At 39.9% G+C, this 23,674-nt stretch overlaps 1 protein-coding gene across 2 annotated transcripts in view; it reads right to left on the bottom strand.

The window, feature by feature from the left end:
* Positions 1–5,044: 5,044 nt before the first annotated feature.
* The window catches only part of LOC122548937 (ALS2 C-terminal-like protein), a 102,592-nt gene continuing 83,962 nt past the window's right edge, over positions 5,045–23,674 (bottom strand). For both annotated transcript variants that reach the window (XM_043687923.1, XM_043687924.1), the window contains exons 23-28: positions 23,362–23,538; positions 19,317–19,359; positions 17,497–17,558; positions 16,585–16,734; positions 13,030–13,126; positions 5,045–7,702 (exon numbers count right to left, since the gene is read on the bottom strand). In XM_043687923.1, coding sequence (XP_043543858.1) covers positions 7,646–7,702; positions 13,030–13,126; positions 16,585–16,734; positions 17,497–17,558; positions 19,317–19,359; positions 23,362–23,538 — 586 coding nt within the window. In that variant the 3' untranslated portion in view covers positions 5,045–7,645. The remainder of the gene's footprint in view (positions 7,703–13,029; positions 13,127–16,584; positions 16,735–17,496; positions 17,559–19,316; positions 19,360–23,361; positions 23,539–23,674) is intronic.

Genomic DNA, 23,674 nt, shown 5'->3' with positions numbered 1-23,674 from the left:
AAACTTTGCCCCTAAGGTCCCTTTTAAATCTTTTCCATCCCAACTTCAAACTACGCCCTCTAGTTTTGGACTCCCCCACACCAGGAAAAAGACTTTGTCTATTTACTGTATCCATGCCTCTCATGATTTTATAAACCTCTTTTTATTCATTCATAGGATGTGGGTGTTGCTGGCTGGCCAGCATTTATTGGCCTTCCCTAGTTGCCCTTTAGAAGATGGTTGTAAGCTGTCTTCTTAAACAGCAGCAGAGCATGGGCTGTCCACAATGGCCTTAGAAAGGGAATTCCAGGGTTTTGACTCAGCGACAATGAAGGAATGGTGATATATTTCCAATTCAAGTTGGCAAGTGACTTGGGAAAATACAGGTTGTGATGCCCTTGTTTTTCTGGATGGAAGAGATTGTGTGTTTGGAAGGTGCTGTCTATGGATTTTTGGAAAATTTCTGCAGTGCATCTTATATATAGTGCACACTGCTGCTACTGAGTGATGGTGGTGGAGGAAATGGATGTTTGTGGATGTCATACCAATCAAGTCTGGATTTGTCCTGGATGGTGTCAATCTTCTTGAGTGCTGTTGGAGCTACCCTCATCCAGGCAAGTGGGGAGTATTCCTTTGGGGAGTCAGAGGCAAGTTACTCATTGCAGTATTCCTACCCTCTAACCTGCTCTTGTAGGTAATGTAGTTACATGGTAAGTTTGGTTGAGTTTCTGGTCAATGGTAACCCCAAGAATGTTAATTGTGGGGGATTCAGTGATGGTAACCTAATTGAATTTTAAGTGGTGGTGGTGGTTAGATTGTCTTCTATTTGAGATGCCTGGCATTTGTGTGGTTCAAATGTGACTTACCACTTGCCAGTCCACCACTGCAGAGGTTCATGAAGGCAGCTCATCTTTTGAGGGCGACTCAAGACAGGCAATATATGTTCCTATGCATCTGCTACGCTTCTACATGGCAGTGGCTGTGGATTTGGAAGATGTGATCTAAGGAATTTCTGAAGTGCATCTTATACATAGTGCTGCTGCCTATGATCATTGTTGTTGAAGAGAGTGATAGTTTGTGGATATGGTGCCAATCAAGTGGATTGCTTTGTTATGGATGGTGTCAAGTTTCTTGAGTGCTGTTAGAGCTGAACTAATCCAGGCCAGTGGGAAGCACTTACTGGCTTCCTGTGTGGCAAACAAACTGCATGAGTGAATCAAAAGAAACTTGTGACCATTCAGATTCACACATACCAAGCGCATGCCTATCAGTATGTCAGTGCATTGACTTCCAGTTCCAGAAGCCACTGCCACGCACAAACCTAAAAGATAAACACAGTGGGAATAAAAATGACAGTGAATATAGCCAGTGCATCTGTGCAGAAAAGCTAGTTAGGATGGTAGTATGGATCACCTTGGACTCTGGCTAAAGCAACCAGCATGGCACAGCACAGCAACTCAAGGCATGGATGCTGTAAGCATGCATTCAGGCTTGTAGTCAGCTAAGTGGCTGTGTGCTAAACAGCCCTGAGCTGCAGCCTCATCCTATACACGAACGGGGTACCTGTCCCTGCATGCAAAGTATCGGTGAGCAGTCTTTCAGTTGATAGCTGCCAAAGAACACTGCAATGCAATTCTGTGCTTCCTAAGGAGGTTTATCAGAGAGTTATCGTGAGGGTCAGGAGGTTTTGGTGAATGCCAGATACCCATATCCATGTACAAAGAGTGTATGTAGCTGATGGCCTTGGATCGTGCCCCAAGATGCTCTTTGGTGCTGAATATCATAGCTTCCTCATAGCCAGGGATGAGGTGAAGCTGCCAGGTACTCTCTCTGACTTCCAAATTGAGAATTCTTGACATTGTCTCAAGCACATTTGGTAACAAAGGAAGCTGATTCACAAGGTGAATGACAGCATTAATAAAGTGTTTTACAAGTTATTAGATTAGATTCCCTACAGTGTGGGAACAGGCCCTTTGGCCCAACAAGTCCACACCGACCCTTCGAAGAGTAACCCACCCAGACCCAATTCCCTCTGACTAATGCACTAATACTATGGGCAATTTAGAATGGCCAATTCACCTGACTGGCACAACTTTGGACTGTGGGAGGAAACCGGAGTACCTGAAGGAAAACCGGACAGACACAGAGAGAACATGCAAACTCCACACAGACAGTTGCCCGAGGCCAGAATTGAACCTGGGTCCCTGGTGTTGTATGATTCAGCAGTGCTAACCACTGAGCCACCATGTCGCACCTTATCCCCCTTAACTGGCCACTACCTGATGAGAAACTCTCACTTCCAGCTTGACTATTCCAAGTGAGTTGCTCCTGACATCAATTAGAACATTCTGAAGAAAGGTCACTGGACCCAAAACACAGACTCTGCCTTCTCTCCACAGATGCTGACAGACCTGTTGAGGTTCTCCAGCAATATCTGTTTAAGATTCAGATATCCAGCATCTGCAGTTCTTTGATTTGATTTTGTTTAATGGAATGTTGGTCCTTATTTCAATGGGGTTGCTGGTATTAAAATAGAGAAGTCTTATTGCACCTGTACAAGGTGCTGGTGAGATGATATCTGGAGTACAGCGATCAGTTTTGATTCCCTTTCTAAGGGATGGTGTCATTTCACTGGAAACAATTCAGAGAAGGTTCACTCAGATGATCCCTGATATAGAGGGATTGTCTCATGAGCAAAAGCTAAACAGATTGGAACTGTACTCAATAGAATTTAGAAGAATGAGAGGTGATATTATTGAAACGTGTAGGACTCTGAAGGGGCTTGACAGGGTAAATGCTGACAGGATATTTCCCGTCATAGGAGTTTAGTACCAGAATTAAGGGGCTGATATTTAAGGTGGAGATGAGGAGGAATTTCTTCTCTCACCAGGTTGAGTATCTTTGGAACTCCTTGCCACTGAGAGCTGTAGGGGCAGAGTCCTTGCGTATATTTAAGACTGAGATATATAAATATTTTTAATCAGAGGTGGGGAAAGGGCAAGAAATGGATGTGAGGAATGTTGGATCAGCCATGATCCTGTTGAATGGTGGACCAGGCTCAAAGGGCCAAAAGTTTAGATTAGAGTGGTGCTGGAAAAGCAGGTAAATCAATGTTTCGGGCAAAAGTACTTCATCAGGAATAGAGAGCCAAAAGGTTTACTCCTGTTCTTATTTTCTATGGAGCTTAAGAATCAAGATAAATTTGTTCAAAATTTTCTTCTTGTTTCAAAGTGCAGACAGTTCTAGCACCCTCCAAATTTAATTTAATTTAAATTTTGAGCATAAACCCAGCTAAAAGTGCAAAACGTTTATTCAAGGTAGTATAGTCTGCAAAATTCATAAACATTAAAATATTTGGTTACAAAAGCATAATATACAAACATTTTCTTTCATCGATTTCCTTAGCTTTGTTCCAAATGTAGCAGATACAGACCCCAAAGTAAGGTGAACAGTTAATGAGTTTGAAGTAAAGGCAGTAAGGATAACAAATCAACAGGTTTTTCAGTTTCACTCAAGCTAACGCAACTCAGCAGATTGTGAATGACAGTATAGAATTCTGTGTGGCATTTCAGATGTATACATTTAGAACTTCGGTGTTGTAAAGGAGAAACGTATGAAGGAATGCTACATATCTTTCAACCCAGGTGGTGTGCAGAAGTGTTTTGATGCATTATGACCACACTTTTCTGGGAGAAAGTTCAATTTTCCTCCACATTCCAGACCCCACATTGCTTTCTTTTACTCTTTTAGTGAACCTGGAATACATAGTTTACAAAACACTATCCTACCCGAAGTCTGGTTACACATTTTATATGGAGAATGAAAATTAGATTCCCATTTTTGTCTGGTGGTACTGAGTGCTGGAAGGTTTGGGAGTTTATAAAGAAAATGAAAAGCCTGCTGAAGTGATAAGAACATTATGAAAGATGTGTGAAATTTCACTTGTCTTCAAATGACACTATTAGGGCTGTATTGTAAGGTAGATGTGTTTTTAATTCATCATGAGGTTCTGTGCTACAAAGATAAGTTAATTCTTTCATTAACCAGCTCACATGTGTTACATACTTTTCCATAGGTATTAAAGCAAAATTAAATAGACTCTGCCATGGTATTGGACCCTGATTTAATTGGACTAGCAATGATTTTTAAAACTCTGTGATTTTTAAAACTCTGTTTCTGAAGGTAGAAGGAAATGATCTGTATCTGCTTGCCCTCCAATGATTAACAGGTATGTAGCCTTGAAATGGAAATGTTTGCTGAGATAATGTTCCATTGTGAATATTTGGCTGGGTCTCAAAAGCTTCAGATTTGCAAATGGCCTTATTGATCCAAGAATTGCTGAAACTTTCACAGCCTATAAAGCAGAATGTTTTAAAAATGGTTTCTTGTGAAAAATATAAGACTAATAGGCACTTAAATGATTTCCCTTGCGTTTTTTTGGTCTAGTATCAACGATAGCGAATTTGAATAAAGTTATTTGCCTAGATTAAACCTCTAAACAATATTTCAAGGTAATTCCCATTGTTATTGCATGTCTCCTGAGAATTGTACATGGTGGATATTGGGTATGTGGCTATGAGATATACTTGAGGGAAGGTGAGGATACTCGGGAGAATGTAATTGACATGGGAAGTGTAGGGTGACATGAGGGATGGGGAAACAGTTCAGATTGAGGGACCTTTAAAGAATGCTGGGAGCTTGGCTACTGGACTGGAGCACAAAGGTGAGTCTTCTAACTGGTCTGACTCTAAACTTATGTACTGTATCAAGGCTTGCAAAACAGACACTGAGACTGACTCCAGTCTGAAAAAGTGGTAATTCCTTATAAAATCACACTTGTGCATTTTGCAAGTCACAGAAGGGCACAGTTTAAGTTTTCCAAAAAAACTGGCCCCAAGAGCCCAATGTAAACTCACTTTTAAGCTGCAAAATATAGGAGTTTAGATTAGAGTGGTGCTGGAAAAGCACAGCAGGTCAGGCAGCATCTGAGGAGCAGGATTCCTGATGAAGGGCTTTTGCCCGAAATGTCGATTTTCCTGCTCCTTGGATGCTGCCTGACCTGTTGTGCTTTTCCAGCACCATTCTAATCTAGACTCTGGTTTCTAGCAACTGCAGTCCTCACTTTTGCCTTGCAAAAAATAAGCACTAATTAAAAGCTAAGCAGAGATTTAAGACCAACAACACAAGACAAAAGAAGAGGCAAAGGAATGACCATCCATTCCAGTAACCTCCAATTTGAGTAGCTCTTCTCTAGTGCTTTATAAGCAAGTCTGGGATCCATCAGTACCTTGAATACCGAGAATATGCCCCAAAGTTTTATATTTATTTCAATGATTTAGTACACAACAGTTTAAGTCACCCAACCATGACTAATAAAAAAATGAAGAATAATATTAGACTCTAGAGGAGAATCATATGAAGATGGGAGAAAAAGTAGCAAGCCAAAGTACTGGAAGCAATTGGAGTTCGTCAAAGGAAGGCCTAGAAGTGGATTGAAAGGAGAAAAATAAGTTTAGAGTAAATTTTTAAAGACCATAAAAGCAGATTGTAAGAGTTTCTGCAAGTATGTGCAAAAAAGATTAGTGTAGTCAAATTTAGGCTGCTTACAGTCTGAATGGGAGAACTGATAATGGAGAACAATGAATTGGCATAGCATTTAAATAATACATTAGTTCTGTTTTAACAGAAGATGAATGCTAACCATTTTAATTTGATCAGACCACAGTGTTGTCTCTATAGTCATGCATTTTCTTCACCTGTGTCCCTAAATTTGCCTTTGTTCATTCTTTGCAAATCTTGATAGCTGTGCTGAAGCATTCACTTTCCTTCCAACGTGTGCAATCAGCACAGAAATAAAATGACAAATGAACAGCAACTGTAACACAATTCCCTTTAGCAAATGCTGTATAAGATTCCTACTCAATTGGTGAGTTCAGACATCATTATAAAAACCATTATAATCAATATTGCATAAATCAAACAAAATTTACAAAGAATTCAATGGATCCTTAGTTAATGAACTTCAGTGCATTCTTCACTGCTATGTAGCATTACGTTACTGTTCCTGCACACCATTGGCCTAATATTCCACATTGTTTGCACCCATTTTCTCTGCAGTCTGCAAGTTGCACTTTTAGCTAGAAAACAGATACTAGACTAGTCAAACCAGACCTGTGCTAGCGTGAAGAGTTTTGGTCCTGTTGTCTAAGGAAAGGTACATTGGAAACATTCCAGAGAAGGTTCACTTGATAATCTGAGTATGGAGAGATTGTCTTATGAGGAAAGGTTGAGTAGGTTGAGCTTGTACTCATTGGAGTTTACAAGAATTGGGGTTAACCTTATTAAAATATATGACATTATCAGTGGGCTTCACAAGATCAATGCTGAAAGGTTATTTCTCTTTGTACGAGAAACTAGGACCAGAGGGCATAATCTCAGAGGCAGGGGTTGACTATTTAAGGCAGAGAAGAGGAGGAATTCCCTCTTTCAGAGGGAAGTGACTGTAGAATTCTTTAAGATAGAGGGCTGCTGAGGCTAGATTGTTAAGTGTATTCAAGGCTGAGATAGATTTTTAATCAGTAAGTGGCTCAAAGGTTATGGGAAAATCCAGAAAAATTGATTTGATGATTATTGAATTATTACGATCTCATTGAATAGCAGCACTGACCTGATGGGCTGAATGGCCTACTTTTGCAACTGTGTCTTATGATCTCATGGTTTATTTTATTTACTTGTTCTCAGGAACCTGGTAGTGTTAGAATTTATTCCCAACTCTAGTTGTGTGCCCTTTATTAGCCGCCACATTTTAAGGGCCACTTACAGATGGACCTCTGGTGCCCATATTTAAGCTAATTGGTAGAAGGATTAGAGGGGCCATTAGAAAAACTGTTTCCATTCAGAGGGTGGTGGGTGTCTGGAACTTGCTGTTATGTTTGGTGGTGGAGGCAGAAACACTCAACTTGTTTTAAAAGCACCTGGATCGGCATCGGAAATTCTGTAACCTGTGAGATTACAGATTAGGTGCTAGAAAGTTGAATAAGATTTTAAGAGACATTGGGCTGAATGGTCTTGTTCTGGACTTCACTAACATTTCTTTAGTTTTGTGCAACTGGAATTATATTATATCCTGAGTAAGGAAAGGGGTTTCCTTCTCTGAAACATATTATGATTTTTAGATTTCTATGATTAGTGAAACAGTTTTCTTTTAAATGGCAATCCATGTAATTTATTAGTCAGGTCACGCATTACTCATTCCCTGGAAGCACTGGAACTGACACTTTAATTCATTGTTAGAAGCTGAAAAACCTCCTAACAAATTGTAATGGAAAACCTTAATTTTACTTTTTTCAAATAATAATTGCCTTACCTGTCACTATCATCTAGCCTCTCTCTTTTTTTGGTAACCTTTTCCCACCTTCTACTTACAGATGTGCAAAACATTTTGCAAGTTAATGAGAAATCACTTAAAGCAAATTTAAGCTTCAAGTCTGGGGGATCTTCCCAGTAATAGATTAGATTTTGCCTGATTCAATTTGTAGTTTCATATGACGTGGTGGTGAAGGAGTTGCTCTCCTTCAATAGCATTCAATGTTCACACTCTAATATTGCTGTAGTGTTGTTCATCTTGCATTCCTTGGTCGAAGTATTTCTTTTGTGTTGTTAGACATCATTTTGGCAAGCTCCTGGACCGTATTTCCTCTTTTTGAATGTGCTGATAGCAAGACTGCAATGAAATAAGATTAAGTAGTCAGAAGGTAATCTGCATCAACCCAGAGAAAAAGGTAACCACATGAAATGAAACTACTTTCACACGGCATCATTTGGAACTGTTCCCAAAATTGGCTTAAGGTCAGTAATAGCAGTCTCAACTCTGAATAAAAAAAAAGTTTTAATCCAGATTCCAGAGATTAGAGCATTTAATAAAGACCAGCATTTCAGCACAGCTGAGGACATACTATACTGTTGGAAGTATTATAAAACAGACTAACCATCTGCCTTCTCAGTTAGATGTAAAAATGCACTGTTTAAAGAATAGTTATGGAATCATACAGGACAGTAGAGGCCCTTCAGCCCATCAAGTCTGTGTGTCAAAGTTCCCCCTATGTTCTGGCCAATATTTATCCCTGAACTAACATGCAAAACAGTTGAACAGATGTCTATCCCATTGCTTAAGGCAAAAATGGATGCTACCTTTTCATATTACAAAACTGTAGAGACTTTGGAACATCTTAAAATCATAAAAAGCTGTGCATAAATGCAAGTTTTTTTTCATATACAATTATTTTGAAATGTGGTTGTGTTCAGACTAATAAATATGGTAATTTTGCCCATAAAATGGAACAGAACAAATGATCACTAATCAATTATTATTGGTGTTGTTTGTTGGCTACAAAGTTAGAAAACCAATTGATTTTGTTATTCATGTCATTCCATTTGAAATACACAAACAGGGGTTTGGGACAATAGTTGAATATCTGCACCAGCAGATAACTCCTCCAATAACACAGTACACATTCAGTGGTCTCCATTAACTACGCACGTTCTGTAGCAAGATTCGCACCCCCAATCTTGAGCAGGCAATATGGATGGTAACAGTTTTATTTCTACAGCTCTCAACATGTAGAATCTTATTCTAACATTAACATGACTCACCTATGCCTCAGAATATAAGACAGGTAAAATTCCACTCCTGCAACTCAGCGTTTAAACATAGACTAATACTCCAGTGCAGGACTGAAGGAATGCTACACAATCAGAGATACAATGTTCGGATGTGCTAGAATGCTAGAGGGCTTGGTGCAGAGTGGTAGAAATTGAACTAATACTTCTCCCTCAGACAAAAACAGGTGCCAGATGTAGGGAATGCTGTACTGATAGAAATAGTCTCTTCTACATCTTTAGTGAACAGTGTCCATTGTCAATTTGGTTGACGATTAAAGAACTCAATTTGTCATTTTAAGAGCAAGAGAGATTTCTCTTAAAAACTTTTGTCCCTCAATCAAAACTAGATTAATTGGTTATTTATTAAATTGGTGCTTGTCGGACTATGTAGGTCAATATGACTGCCATAGTTACCTACATACAGTAACTGTGTTTCAAGCAATATAAAGCACTTTGGAAAGTTTAAGACATAAGGCAATGAAAAAATGTTAATTTTCTTGCCAATTCTCATCCTTAACTCAGACTGCTGACTGCTTGAACAAAAAGTGTATTATTTTTTAATCCGTTGTCACTGACATGGGTGGCACGGTGGCTCAGTGATGAGCACTGCCACCTTACAGTGCCAGTGACGTAGGTTTGATTCCAGCTTTGGTTGGGCATTGATAGGATAAATAGACAAGGTCTTTTCCCTGGGGTGGGGGAGTCCAGAACTAGAGGGCATAGGTCTAGAGTGAGAGGGAAAAGATATAAAAGAGACCTAAGGGGCAACCTATTCACTCAGAGGGTGGTATGTGTATGGAATGGCTGCCAGAGGAAATGGTGGAGGCTAGTACAATTGCAACATTTAAAAGGCATCTGGATGGGTATATGAATAAGAAGGGTTTGGAGAGATATGGTTGAAACTTTATTGCTGGAACAGCACAGCAGGTCAGGCAGCATCCAGGGAACAGGAGATTCGACGTTTCGGGCACAGGCCCTTCTTCGAAACGTCGAATCTCCTGTTCCCTGGATGCTGCCTGACCTGCTGTGCTGTTCCAGCAATAAAGTTTCAACTTTGATCTCCAGCATCTGCAGACCTCACTTTCTCCTTTGGAGAGATATGGCCAGGTGCTGGCAGGGGACTAGATTGGGATTGAGATAATTGCTTGGCATGGACGACTTAGACCGAAGGGTCTGTTCCCGTGCTGTATATCTCTATGACTATGACTGTCTGGTGGGTGACTCTGGGTGGGCTGCTCTTCGGAGGGGTGGTGTGGACTCAATGGGCCAAATGGCTTGCTTCCACACTGTAGGTACCATATGATTCTATGACACAGAAGCAAAATTTATTGCCCATTGTCAAATATTACTGAGTGTCTTGTTGGGTCATTTATGGAAAGAAAAGTACTGTGAGTCTGGGATGCATCATCACCCTCAATAATGACAGAGTCATGGAGAGTAATAGAGTACGATAGCATGGAGAGACACCCTTTGGCCCAAACTGGTCCATGCCAAACAAAATGTCCGTCCACACTGATCTCATTTCCCTGCACTTGGCCCATATCCTTCTAAAGTCAAGATTAGATGGGCCAATGGACTGAGAAGTGGCAGATGGAGTTTAATTCAGATAAATGCGAGGTGCTGCATTTTGGGAAAGCAAATCTTAGCAGAACTTATACACTTAATGGTAAGGTCCTAGGGAGTGTTGCTGAACAAAGAGACCTGGGAGTGCAGGTTCATAGCTCCTTGAAAGTGGAGTCGCAGGTAGATAGGATAGTGAAGAAGGCGTTTGGTATGCTTTCCTTTATTGGGCAGAGTATTGATTACAGGAGTTGGGAGGTCATGTTGCGGCTGTACAGGACATTGGTTAGGCCACAGTTGGAATATTGCATGCAATTCTGGTCTCCTTCCTATCGGAAAGATGTTGTGAAACTCGAAAGGATTCAGAAAAGATTTACAAGGATGTTGCCAGGGTTGAAGGATCTGAGCTCCAGGGAGAGGCTGAACAGGCTGGTGCTGTTTTCCCTGGAGCATCAGAGGCTGAGGGGTGACCTTATAGAGGTTTACAAAATTATGAAGGGCATGAATAGGATAATTAGACAAAGTCTTTTCCCTGGTGTCGTGGAGTCCAGAACTACGGGGCATAGGTTTAGGGTGAGAGGGGAAAGATATAAAAGAGACCTAATGGGCAATCTCTATGCCTCTGTGCTGGAAAGGCACAGCAGGTCAGGCAACATCCCAGGAGCAGCAAAATCAACATTTCGGGCAGGAGCCCTTCATCAGGAATCCTGATGAAGGGCTCCCGCCCGAAACGTCGATTTTCCTGCTCCATGGATGCTGCCTGACCTGCTGTGCATTTCCAGCACCACTCTAATCTTGATTCTAATCTCTAGCATATGCAGTCCTCACTTTTGCCATATCCTTCTTAACCTTACCTATCCTGTGTATTTGTCGAAATGCCTTTCAAATGTTGTTAATGTACCCATCTCAACCACCTCTGCTGGCAGCTCATTCCATATGCGTATCACCGTTTGTGAAAAAGAGTTGCCTGTCAGGTTCCCTTTTATTCTTTCCTCTCTGACCTTAAACCGATGCCCTCCAGTCCTCGATTCCCCAACCCTGGGAAAAAGACTGAGCGTATTCACCTTATCCATGGCTCTCATGATCTTATACGCCTCTAAGTTTCCCCCTCAGTTCTCCTCCATTCTAAAGAAAAAAGTCCTAACTTGTCCAACCTCTTCCTCTTACTCAGACCATTGATTCCAGGCAACATCCTTGTAAATTTCTTCTGGACTCTTTCCAGTTTAATAACATCCTTCCTATAACAAGGTGACCAAAACTGAACACAATACTCTAAGTGCAGTCTCACCAACTGTATAACTGCAACATAACTTCTGAACCTCTATACTCAATGCCCTAACTGATGAAGGCCAGTGTGCCAAAAGCCTTCTTCACTGCCCAGTCTCCCTATGACTCCACTTTCAGAGAACTGTGAACCTGAACTCCAAGATCCCTCTATTCTACTACACTCCTTAAGGCCCTACTATTCACAATAACACTCCTACCATGATTTGACTTTCCAAAATGCAAGACCTCACACTTATCTACATTAAACTCCATTTGCCATTTCTCAGCCCACTTCCTCAGCCAATTAAGGTCCTGCTGCAATTTCTAATAACCTTTTCACTGTCCATGATACTGCCTATTTTAGTGTCATCAGCAAACTTACTTAACATGCCTTGTACATTCTCATCCAAATCATTGATATGGATAACAAAAAGCAATGGGCCCAGCACTGACCCCTGAGGCACACCACTAGTCGCAGGCCGCCAGTCTGACAGGAATCCTTCCACTATTACCCTCTGCTTCCTACCAGCAAGCCAATTTTGTATCCAATTTACCAGCTTGTCCTGGATTCAATGTGATCTAACATTACAGACCAGCCTATCATGTGGAATCTTATCAAAGGCTTTACTGAAATCCATATATATTATATCTATGGTCCTGCCTTTGTCAACCTTCCTGGTCACTTAATAAAAGAACTCTAAGAAATTTAGGAGGCATGATCTCCCACTCACAAAGCCATGCTGGCTACTCCTAATCAAACCCTGTCTTTCCAAATGCTTGTATACCGTATCCCTCAGAATCTTCTCAAGTAACCTACCTACCATAGATGTTTATTTGATTTAATTTTGATAAGTTTCCAATAACCTTTTGACTTATTGTATTTCCCACAATGCTACACCAAAGCATTTTCTTATATAAATGTAGAAAAAGGCCTTCCAGCCCAGAAGTGAACTTTATTGCAGAAGTTGCATATAAGGCAGCAGGTTAAGGGCTGGTTTATTTCCTTGAAGGACCCTGGTGAATCCGTTGTATTTTTACAGTATCTAAAAGATTCTTGACTCATGCCAACAACAATACAGAATTAAAATTCTAAAAGTCATGTTGGAATTAAAACTTGATCGCATGGGCGGCACGGATACACAGTGGTTAGCACTGTTGTCTCGCAGCACCAGAGACCCGGGTTCAATTCCCGCCTCAGGCGACTGTCTGTGTGGAGTTTGCACATTCTCCCCGTTTCTGCGTGGGTTTTTTCCGGGTGCTCCAGTTTCCTCCCACAGTCCAAAAATGTGCAGGTTAGGTGAATTGGCCATACTAAATTGCCCGTAGTGTTAGGTGAAGGGGTAAAATGTAGGGGAATGGGTCTGGGTGGGTTGCGCTTCGGTGGGTCGGTGTGGACTTGTTGGGCCACACTGTAAGTAATCTAATCTAATCTAAACTGTACCCTGACAGTAGGTGGTCCCTCATCTCAAATGAAATACTCTTCAACATGAAATAATAGACATAGCTCCATAACACCAGAACAGATTGCTGCCAACAGAGGTTATGCTATCTATGCTAACTCACATCAAGAGCAGTAAGCAAGAAGTCATTCATTCCACCCTCAGTGGAAGGATCCATCATGTCTCGTATCAAGTGGAGTTCTGCACCCAAATGCAAGATTCTGTAATGAAGGGAAAAGATAAGTCAAATATGAATCCATTCTGTTAATTTAGTGTTTGTTGTCTGCATTACACTAAATGTTTTCACCAAAATGCCTATTATTTCTTTCTAAACAATCCCTGATTAGTCAAAGCATAAATGAGATATTAATTAAGCATTTCTAGATTGGGTACAGTTAGATTTTGATAAAGTAAAGCATCAAACATTCTCAAAATCATTTCCATCAAGGGGTAAAAATATAAACAGCCCTCCATGATTTCCCATAAATTGCTCTTGAAGGGATTAAACATGGATTGGACAGAGTTAAACCCTCTATGCTATTTTATCAATCTTCTTGGGTAATGGAACAGGTAATCGCAATGGAATGTCTGTAGAACATAAATAGGAAAAGTAATAGACCACATGGCCTTCTGTCATTCAATAAGATCATGGCTGATACAAATGAAACCCCAAATCCACATTCCTGCCTAATCTCGATATCCTTTCACATGCCGTACACCTTACTTAACAAGAATCTATCTACCTTTGCCTTAACAAAATGCGAGAACTCTGCTTCCACCATCTTTTCAGGGAGTCCGAAAGACTCAACCTCATAAAAATATTCACCTTATTTCTGTTTAAATAGGTGACCCTTACAACTATTAATTTGACCAGAATTAGCATTAATAGTTGCAATTAATAATTGCTGAACATGAAGAACTACAAGAAGATAATTATTATCCAGGGATGGTCTTTCAGTACTAAAGAAGTACCTGAGAAAATTTGTTCATTTTGGCTTTACAGAGATGAACACGGTGTATCAAATGTTATTTTCAGGGGCAAACAAATCCTAATACCAAAAGCATTCAACCAAGATAATACCCATGTTACAGCAGGGACACATCGGTATCAAATGTATATGAAGGCTCGGATTTGAGTGTGTATACTGACCAGGGATGAAACAGCATATTCAATAGCATATGAATGCATATAGTATGCCAATCAAATCAACCCTAGTGAGGGAATCTCTACAGCTATACAACATTGCATTCACTTCATGGATAAAAGTAACAACAGATCTTTTCACAGTGCATAAGCAGATGACTTGTGATGGATTACTACTGCAAATTTCCCAATGTTTGGTGCATTAGTAACACAATAGGTATGACCATTGTTGATATGAGGAGTGCTATATTCAATTTATTTGGTATCCCAAATCAGATAATGTCACACAACAGATGTCAGTACACTGCTAACTATTTAAAGACATGCATATGAAGTGGGTAATGGTCCATGTCCATGCTCAACCAGTCTAACGGAAAGTATGCTCCATACTATCAAATCGATGATTATTAAGTATCGAGCAAGACAAGATTTCTGCATTACATTCCTGCATTTTCGTATTATGCCAATGGAGAAGAGAATAACAGCCCTAGCACAACCAATCCTCAGACAGCATGTATGAACAATCTTGCCCACCAGCTAATTGCCTAACCATTCCAAGACACAGGGCAATGAAAGGGATACATAACGAGGAATCAGGTAGAAAGAACTAACAAAACGGCGCACTGGGCAAAGAATGAATGTTAGAAGTTCAAATACTTGGGTGCCAGTAAAGGTTTCTTACAATGTGTAACCAGTCTAGGCCATATAACATCATTACTGATCATGGTCATACATTGAAAAAGGACGAGAAGCCAACTGAGACTAATGAATGACACACCAAATATGCACAAAGAGTGCATGATGATGATGATGATTGTGTGATGATATCAAGTGACACCAACCAGCAACAAGATTACCAAATAGCCAAACAAGTGCAACAGAAGACAAGACCTGTATCTCAGACAGGTGTACAATCTCTAGACTGGGGAAAGTTGTCAAACCTTCAAAGCATTGCACTGAATTTTGAAATGTTAGCTTTGTAAAGTATGTATTACTCGTTTGCCTAATTATTGAAGTAACATATGCCTATGTCTGACCACATATCTCTGTTTGGGATTAGTTTTTAATCTTTGACAAATGGGAGCTGTTGTATGTTTTTGAGAGGCTAATGTGTCAAGTAAGAGACATGGTCATGATATCATCACTATCATATTTCATTTTACCTCAAAATCACTTGAAGTATGTTATTCTACTGGAAGCATGTTCCTCTGCCTAGTATTACCCCAGACATCAATGTTCCTAATGAATGTGATGTTTGTACATTACAGTTGTTTGTGAAATAACTTTAGAATCTCCACAGTATGGGAGCAGGCAATTCAGCCCATCAGGTCCATACTGACCCTCTAAAGAACATCCCACCCACACCCATCTCCCTACCCTATAATCCATATTTCCCAGGTTAATCCATTCAGCCTGCAATCCCTGGATACTATGGGCAATTTAGCATGGCCATTCCACCCAACCTGCACATCTTTGGATTGTGGGAGAAAACCGGAGTATCCAGAGGAAACAAATGCAGACAGGGGAAGAATGTGTAAACTCCACACAGTCAGTTGGCTGAGGCTGGAATCAAACCTGAGTCTTTGGCACTGAGAAGCAGCAGTGCTAGCCGTTAAGCCACTGTACCACCATAATAGATGTCTGTTGGCTTTTCAAAACCATGATATCCACATCCGGTTTTTTTACGCTAAGGGAGAGAACTAATTCATTGCTGCATCAGGTAAACCACTTTCTTCCTGCTTTCCATATACCTTGACTTCCTAAGAGATCAGAAATCTGTTGATCTCAATCTTAAATATATTCAACAATAGCACATCTATAATGCTCTAAGGTAGAGAATTGAATGATCCTAAATGTGCTGAGCAAAGTAATTTCTCATCCCATGCTAAATAATTGACCCTAAACCTGTATACTGCCAAGTGCCGTCATAATCTTGTGTTTCAATGAGATCCCTATTTATCCCAAACCCAGAGCACAGGGTCATTTGACCCAGCATCTCTTACAGGATAACTCCTCATTAAATGGAACAAAGCGAGCAAACATTCTCTGTACTATTTCCAATGAAAGTATGATCTTTCCTTAGGTGTGGTCATCAAAACTGTACACAGCAAATGTAGTTCTGAGATGATGTTCTGAGAAATTACTAACAATTAAAATGTGCACATAAGACAAGATACACAAGTTCAAGTAGGTGAAAGACAAGCTTCAAACCTATAAGGCTCATCAATGGTTAACAGATAGAAGGAGCAGCTGAACAGGGAAATGGGAGTGAAACTCCAAGAATAATTTTACAATCAAGTACATATTTATGGGAAGGCTATTCAATTAATTAGGGAGAGCTCCCCCTGCTCACTATCTAATGTTAATGATCATGTGCTCTAATCTACATTGTTTTAGAGTAATGCTCCAGTTAGTTTCCAAAATATTGACTATTCAATAGTATCCCAAAACAATGCTTTCTTTCCAAAGCACATCACAACCCAGATGTTGTGACTCATTCAACCCATGATAATGCCGTGAAATTCTACCTCTTACCTTGCCCTGGAAACCACGTAAACAAGTAACGGCAGCAGGTCATCCATGGAGAGACTGTACTTTCTGTTTAGCACTCGAGTCACTGTGCCCTCTATCTCATAATACGTTTTCATGATGGTATTCAGCTTTTCCTGAGGGTCTGCTGTAGTACTGCAGAGAGAGTTTCACTTTGCAAATTATATTTTCCACAGCATTTTCACAACTACAGATTCAAGAAGCTTTACAGTCTCTTCCTGATACTTTCCAAAATTATGAAGATTTGTTTATGTTCAATTCTTAAATACCAACCACTAAAGAGATAAAGAAGTGAACCCCAATGTTGTTAAGTGGTAAAGGATCATATTTCAGTATTTTGACAAATTGGGTGGAAAGATTATCAACATTAGGCAGAGAGTAGTAAACGTATGAAAGACTGTGTTTGTATTCGCTCATGAGAAGTGGGCATTGTTAGCAGGGCTGGCATTTACTGCACATCCTTAATTATCCCTTAAATTGAGTGGCTTGCTAGGGCCATTTCAGAGGCAATTAAAAGTCAACCGCATTGTTGTGGGTATGGAGTCAAATATAGGTCAGACTAAATAAGTACAACAGGTTTCCCTTTCTTTCTTAAAAGGACACTAATGAACTAGATGGGAAATTACAATGACCAACAGTGGTCACCATTTGGCTAGCTAAATTCCAGATTTTTAATGGAGTTCATATTTCACCATTTCCATTGGTGGGGGCAGGAGGATTCAAACCCACGACCCTGGGACTTAAATGTGGATTTCTGGTCGAATAACATTACCACTACCTCATTGCCTCCCCCAATGATCCTCTGAATGGTACAGAACCACACATCACGGTGTTATTTCAGATTTCTACTTTGAAACCCCCATTCAATAAAACCACAGTTCCCTTCTCAGTGCCTACCTTATTTTTTGGAAACATAAGATGGCAGAAGTGAAGCAGACGTCTTTCACAACAGAGATTCTCTGTGTACAAAACACAAGATTTTCCATCCTTAGTGTTGTACAAACATGTACTGTTGATCCACCACCATGTTCAGTCTCCATTATAATTCCAAATAAAATCTTCTAGCTGGGTCAAATAGAGTCTCAATTTCCTTGCAGTTTCACCTGCTCACTGTTTACATGCAGAAGGCCATCCATTATACCCCATTGCATCTCCAATACTCTCAAATTTAAATACAATCAGAAAAACATTTAATATCTTAATTCTAAATATTTTAATTATAACACCTAATCTTCTAAAATCAATGGAAAACAGCCATGTTTATGCATTATTTAATGATTTGGAGATGCCGGTGTTGGACTAGGGCGTACAAAGTTAAAAATCACACAACACCAGGTTATGGTCCAACAGGTTTAATTGGAAGCAGTAGTTTTTGGAGCACTGCTCCTTCCTCAGGTGATTGTGGAGTCCACAATGAAAGAGTAATGCTCTGAAAGCTAGCATTACCAAATAAACGTGTTGGACTATAACCTGGTGTTATGTGATTTTTAACATCATAATTTAACTCTTTAAGCCCTAAATGTATTATTGTACTATAATCTTTATTCTTGTGTACTATATCTCTTCCAAGCCAAATATAGCTTTCCTCGTGATTCATGACCAAATTGCTATGAAAAATCATGATTAATGCATCTGAAATTTCTTCACCCATTCATTTTAATACCATGGCCACTATGAAAATGTATACAAAAGATTCATTGAACAATCAAGTCTGCCACTTTCTTTTATTCCTTATAGCTTTACTTGTATTTATCAAGTCCACCTTCTTCCTTACCACACTATTTCATTTAATACATGTCTGGAAAAAAATGTTATTAGGTTGAATAGCACGTGTAAGTTTATTTTCACATGATCTTGTTACAGCGGGAGCCACTAGCTCAGCCAACTAGATGACTAAAGTGGGATACAGAGTAAAGATAACAGCACCAGTTCAATCGCCATCCTGATTGTGGTAACTTGTGAAGATCTGCCTCCTCACCTTTCCCCTTGCTTGTGAAGTGGCCACCATCAAGCTATACATAAGAAATTCCCTCTCTGACAGAAAGAGATGTCTTTAGTCTTTTGTTCACTACAGCTTCTTACATTTTGTTGCACACCTTGTGATCCTATATTGCTTTTTATAGCTCTTCAAGTCTTTTGGACTTTCAATTTTCCTTGCTGACATCTCTTGACTCATTTGTTAACTAAAGTTATTTTGCCTTTAATTTAACCAAGACATTTCATTGGTTGATGGGCAGAATGGGTGTTCTGTTTACTCAAGCTGCATATTAAGCAGCTGAACCAGCAATCTTTAAAGGGCCTAAGGGTAGCACAAATGCGAGCCCCAAATATTTCAGGAACCAATTTTTCCTCAGCTTTACAAGAACATGATTGGATCTCTTGGTTCTCCAAGCTCCAACCAGCAAGTTTAATTTCACACAACATGCAGAGCACAGTCCATCGAATCAGTTGTCAACTGGATGTTCCCTGCAATTGAATATCACCTTCACTGTGACTTAACCTACAGTCACCTCAACATAACACATAAATGCAAATATGATATTTGTTTTCCATGTCAGTCAACCAGCTGCCTTCTATGAATGAGTTGGATTGTTTCTATTTATATGCTGTATTTCTACAATCAGCAGAAACAAGATTAAGAGTGGCCCAAAATTAATTAACTTCTAATTCTCTTAAATCCACCTCTTTGAGGTAAAAGGAAGTTGTTGTATGCTAACCTGTTTGCTTGTCAGATGGATGTCTTGAAGAGGCCACAAGTCCCTGTGAATTAGACAAGAATACAACTATAAAGATATTCAGGTCAAGATCATTTTTTAATCACATTTGTGACTCGCACCTTATATAGTTTGGGCAGTGAGGCGATGAGCTAAAGTCAGGTGATGAGCCACTCACACTATAATATGCAACAATTCTCATTTACTCCAGTATTGTTCTGATCTATGGCAAGGTTCTTCATTAGAACCAGACTAACAATTTGTCCCAACAACAATAACACTTGTATTTGCATAGTTTCTTAGTGCCACACTCAATGAATGAAGTTTTGAAGTGCAGTATGTCACACTGGTGGCAGATGTTTAAATGATGTGTGAGCTTTGAACAGAATCCCGTAACCTTAACGTTGTTTGCACAGTTATAAGTTTTCTGGCAGCCTTTGTTTCAGAAGCTTTGGACCTGAATAAGCAAAAGGGAATTCTCCAAACAAATCAACAGCAATGGATGAAATATTGATACAGAGTCCCAAAAGCCTGTATCCTCAAACTTGAAAAGAGTCAAAGGGACTTCATTGAAAAACATAAGGTCCTGAGAGGATTTGATCAGGTGGACGTGAAAAGGAGATTTCCTCTTGTGGGAGAATCTAGAACTATCAGTTAAAAATAATGGATAACCCATTTAAGACAGGCTTTATTTTCCTCAGAGGGTTGCATTTCCTGGCAACTGTCTTCCTCAAAAGGAAACGGATGCAGAATCTTTAATTTTTTTTTAAAGACAGAAGTAGATAGATTCTCAATTACATGGGGATAAAAGGTTATCATGGATATGCAGGAATACAGAGTTGAGGTTAAAATCAGATCAGCCGTGATTCTATTGTACAGGTTTGAAGGGATGAGTGGCCTACTCTTGTTCCTTGTTCATATATATCCATAGAACATATAACATTACAGTGCAGTGTAGGCCCTTCAGCCCTTGATGTTGCACTGCCCTGTGAAACCAATCCGAAGCCCACCTAACTTATACTATTCCATTCTTGTCCATATATCTATCCAATGACCATTTAAATGACTGTAAAGCTGGTGAGTCTACAGCTGTTGCAGGCGTTCCATGCCTCTATTTCTTTCTTAGTAAAGAAACATCTTCTGACATCTGTCCTATATCTATCACCCCTCAATTTGAAGTTATGCCCCTTTGTGCTAGTCATCACCATCTGAGAAAAAAGGCTCTCACTGTCCACCATATCTAACCCTCTGATTATCTTGTATGTCTCAATTAAGTCACCTCTCAACCTTCTTCTCTCTAACGAAAACAGCTTCAAGTCCCTCAACCTTTCCTCATAAGACTTTCCCCCATAGCAGGCAACATCCTAGTAAATCTCCTCTGAACCCTTTCCAAAATATCCACATCTTTCCTATAATGCAGTGACCAGAACTGCACACAATACTCCAGAGTTTTGTACAGCTGCAACGTGACCTCACAGTTCCAAAACTCAATCCCTCTACTACTAAAAGCTAACACACCATCTGCCTTCTTAACAACCCTATCAACCTGGGTCACAACTTTGAGGGATCAATATACCTGAACACCGAGATCTCTCTGCTGATCTACACTACCAAGAATCTTACCATTCGCCCAGTACTCTGCATTCCTGTTACTCCTTCCAAAGTTAATCACCTCACATTTTTCTGCATTAAACTCTATTTATCAACTCTCAGCCCAGCTCTGCAGCTTACCTATGTCCCTCTGTAACCTACAACATCCTTTGGCACTATCCAAAACTCTACCGACCTTAGTGTTGTCCGTAAATTTACTAACCCATCCTACTACGCCCTCATCTGGGTCGTATATAAAAATGAACAACAGCAGGAACCCAAACCAGATCCTTGCAGGTACACCACTAGTAACGGAACTCCAGGATGAAAATTTCCCATCAACCACCACCTTCTGTCTTCTTCCAGCTAGCCAATTTCTGATCCAAACTGCTAAATCGCCCTCACTCCCATGCCTCACTATTTTGTGCAGTAGCCTTATCAAACGCCTTACTGAAATCCACTTACACCACATCAATGGCTTTACCCTCACCAACCTGTTTGGCCACCTTCTCAAAAACTCAGTAACATTTGTGAGGCATGATCCACCTTTCACAAAACCGTGCTGACTATCCCTAATCAACTTATTGCTATCGAGATGATTATAAATGCTATCTCTTATAACCTTTTCCAACACTTTACCCACAACAAAAGTAAGGTTCACTGGTCTATAATTACCAGGGTTGACTCTACCCATCTTTTTGAACAAAGGAACAACATTTGCTATCCTCCAGTCTTCTGGCACTATTCCTGTGGACAATGACAACATAAAGATCAAAGCCAAAGACTCGACCACCTCCTCCCTGGCTTCCCAGAGAATCCTAGGATAAATCCCATCCGACCTAGGGGATTTATCTATTTTCACACCTTCCAGAATTTCTAACACCTCCTCCTTGTGAACCTCAATCCCATCTAGTCGCTGCTCTCATGGTTCAAATAAATGTAAGAGGAAGACACAAAGTTCTCATGAAGTCCTAGAACAAAGAACAAAAAAAATTTACAGCCCAGGAACAGGCCCTTCGGCCCTCCAAGCCTGAGCCGATCCAAATGTACTGTCTAAACTTGTTGGTCAATTCCTAAGCTTTTGTATCCCTCTGCCCCCCACCTACTCATGCATCTATCCAGACGCACCTTAAATGAATCTACCATGCCTGCCTTTACCACCTCTGCTGGCAACACATTCCAAACGCCCAACACCCTCTGTGTGAAGTACTAGCCGCGTGTATCCCCCTTAAACTTTCCACCTCTCACCTTGAAAGCATGACCTCTCGTTATTGAATCCTTCACCCTGGGAAAAAGCTTGGCTCTATCCACCCTGTCTATACCCTTCATGATTTTGTAAATCTCATTCAGGTCCCCCCTCAATCTCCTTTTTTCTAATGAAAATAAACCTAACCTGCTCAACCTCTCTTCATAGCTAGCACCTTCCATACCAGGCAACATCCTCGTAAACCTTCTCTGCACCCTCTCCAAAGCGTCTACATCCTTTTGGTAATGTGGCGACCAGAACTGTGCACAGTATTCTAAATGCGGTCGAACCAATGTCTTGTACAATTTTAACATGACTTGCCAGCTGAAAAACAAGCTGCTGTCCAGCAAAACTATCTGGTCAACAACCTATTGTTTTTCATATTTTTGATGTTGGTGGTGTTTTGCTGAGGCCAGAATGATTATCCATGTTGCCTCCTGACAATAATCACTTAAAAAAATGACACTTTTGAATGTTCAGTGCTCTGTGGTGCTTGGAAGAAGTGTAACAAGGCACTACAAAACAACTTTGTCTTTGTTTTGCAATAAACTCCTTCAGCTTGTTAAATATATAATAATAGAATTTTAAAAAGGACACATACTTGGATTGGAGACCCATCACTATCAATACTTTTTCTTGCATTAAGTTTTATGTTCTTATAAGTTACCCAATAATTTACTTTAATTCCATACTTCAAGGCAGTTCTCCTTTCTGTTCTCAAGTAATTTCAAACTAATGCCAAATTTAAGACATTTTTGTCTTGTGATTTTTTTTTTTTGCCCCATTGAAATTAAGCTGAGATCTTATTTCCAGCTCAAGAGATCTTTGTTCCAATAGCTAGACTTCAAGTTGAAATATTTAACTGATATCAAGCAAAGGTTTCATCTGTTCTCAGATGGATGGTAAAAAAAATGCAATGACAGGATCTGAATTAGATAAGGCAGCTCTTATGCACTTATTTATCTCTCAATCAATATCACAAAAACAGATTTACGGAGCATTTACCTCATTAGGGCTATATTGTTTGAGCTATATTGCTGTGCAAGATTGCCTACTGCATTCCCTACATTAATTCAAAATCCCTGGTTGCAAAGCACTTTAAAAAGGTGTTCAGAGTTTCTAAAATGTGTAATATAAATGCAATTTCTTTCTTATGCAAGGTGACTAAACTACCTTCTGTGAAAGGCTGCAGTTCCAGTAGTCCACACTTACTTTTGTACCTCGAGGAATTCCAGCAGCTTGGTGTCAGAAAGAAGTTCCAGATGCAGTATTCCCTTCCAGTACAGTGAATCTTCTGTCTCATGGTACAACATATACAGCATGAAGAGATCAGGATAGAACCGTGGCAAGATCAGGGGAAGTGTCACTGTGTAAGCATTTAAATGATCTCTACAGGCAGAAAAGTCAAATGTAAATAAAGATACCTCACATACTCAATTTGATCAGCCATTGAACTATTACTGATGGAAATTAACCTTTCACACTAAATAGGAGAAAGTGAGGACTGCAGATGTTGGAGATCAGA

This window comes from Chiloscyllium plagiosum, chromosome 4, assembly GCF_004010195.1.
Source record: "Chiloscyllium plagiosum isolate BGI_BamShark_2017 chromosome 4, ASM401019v2, whole genome shotgun sequence".
Classification (NCBI taxonomy): Eukaryota; Metazoa; Chordata; class Chondrichthyes; order Orectolobiformes; family Hemiscylliidae; genus Chiloscyllium; species Chiloscyllium plagiosum.
This window is presented reverse-complemented; position numbering and strand designations above follow the sequence as displayed.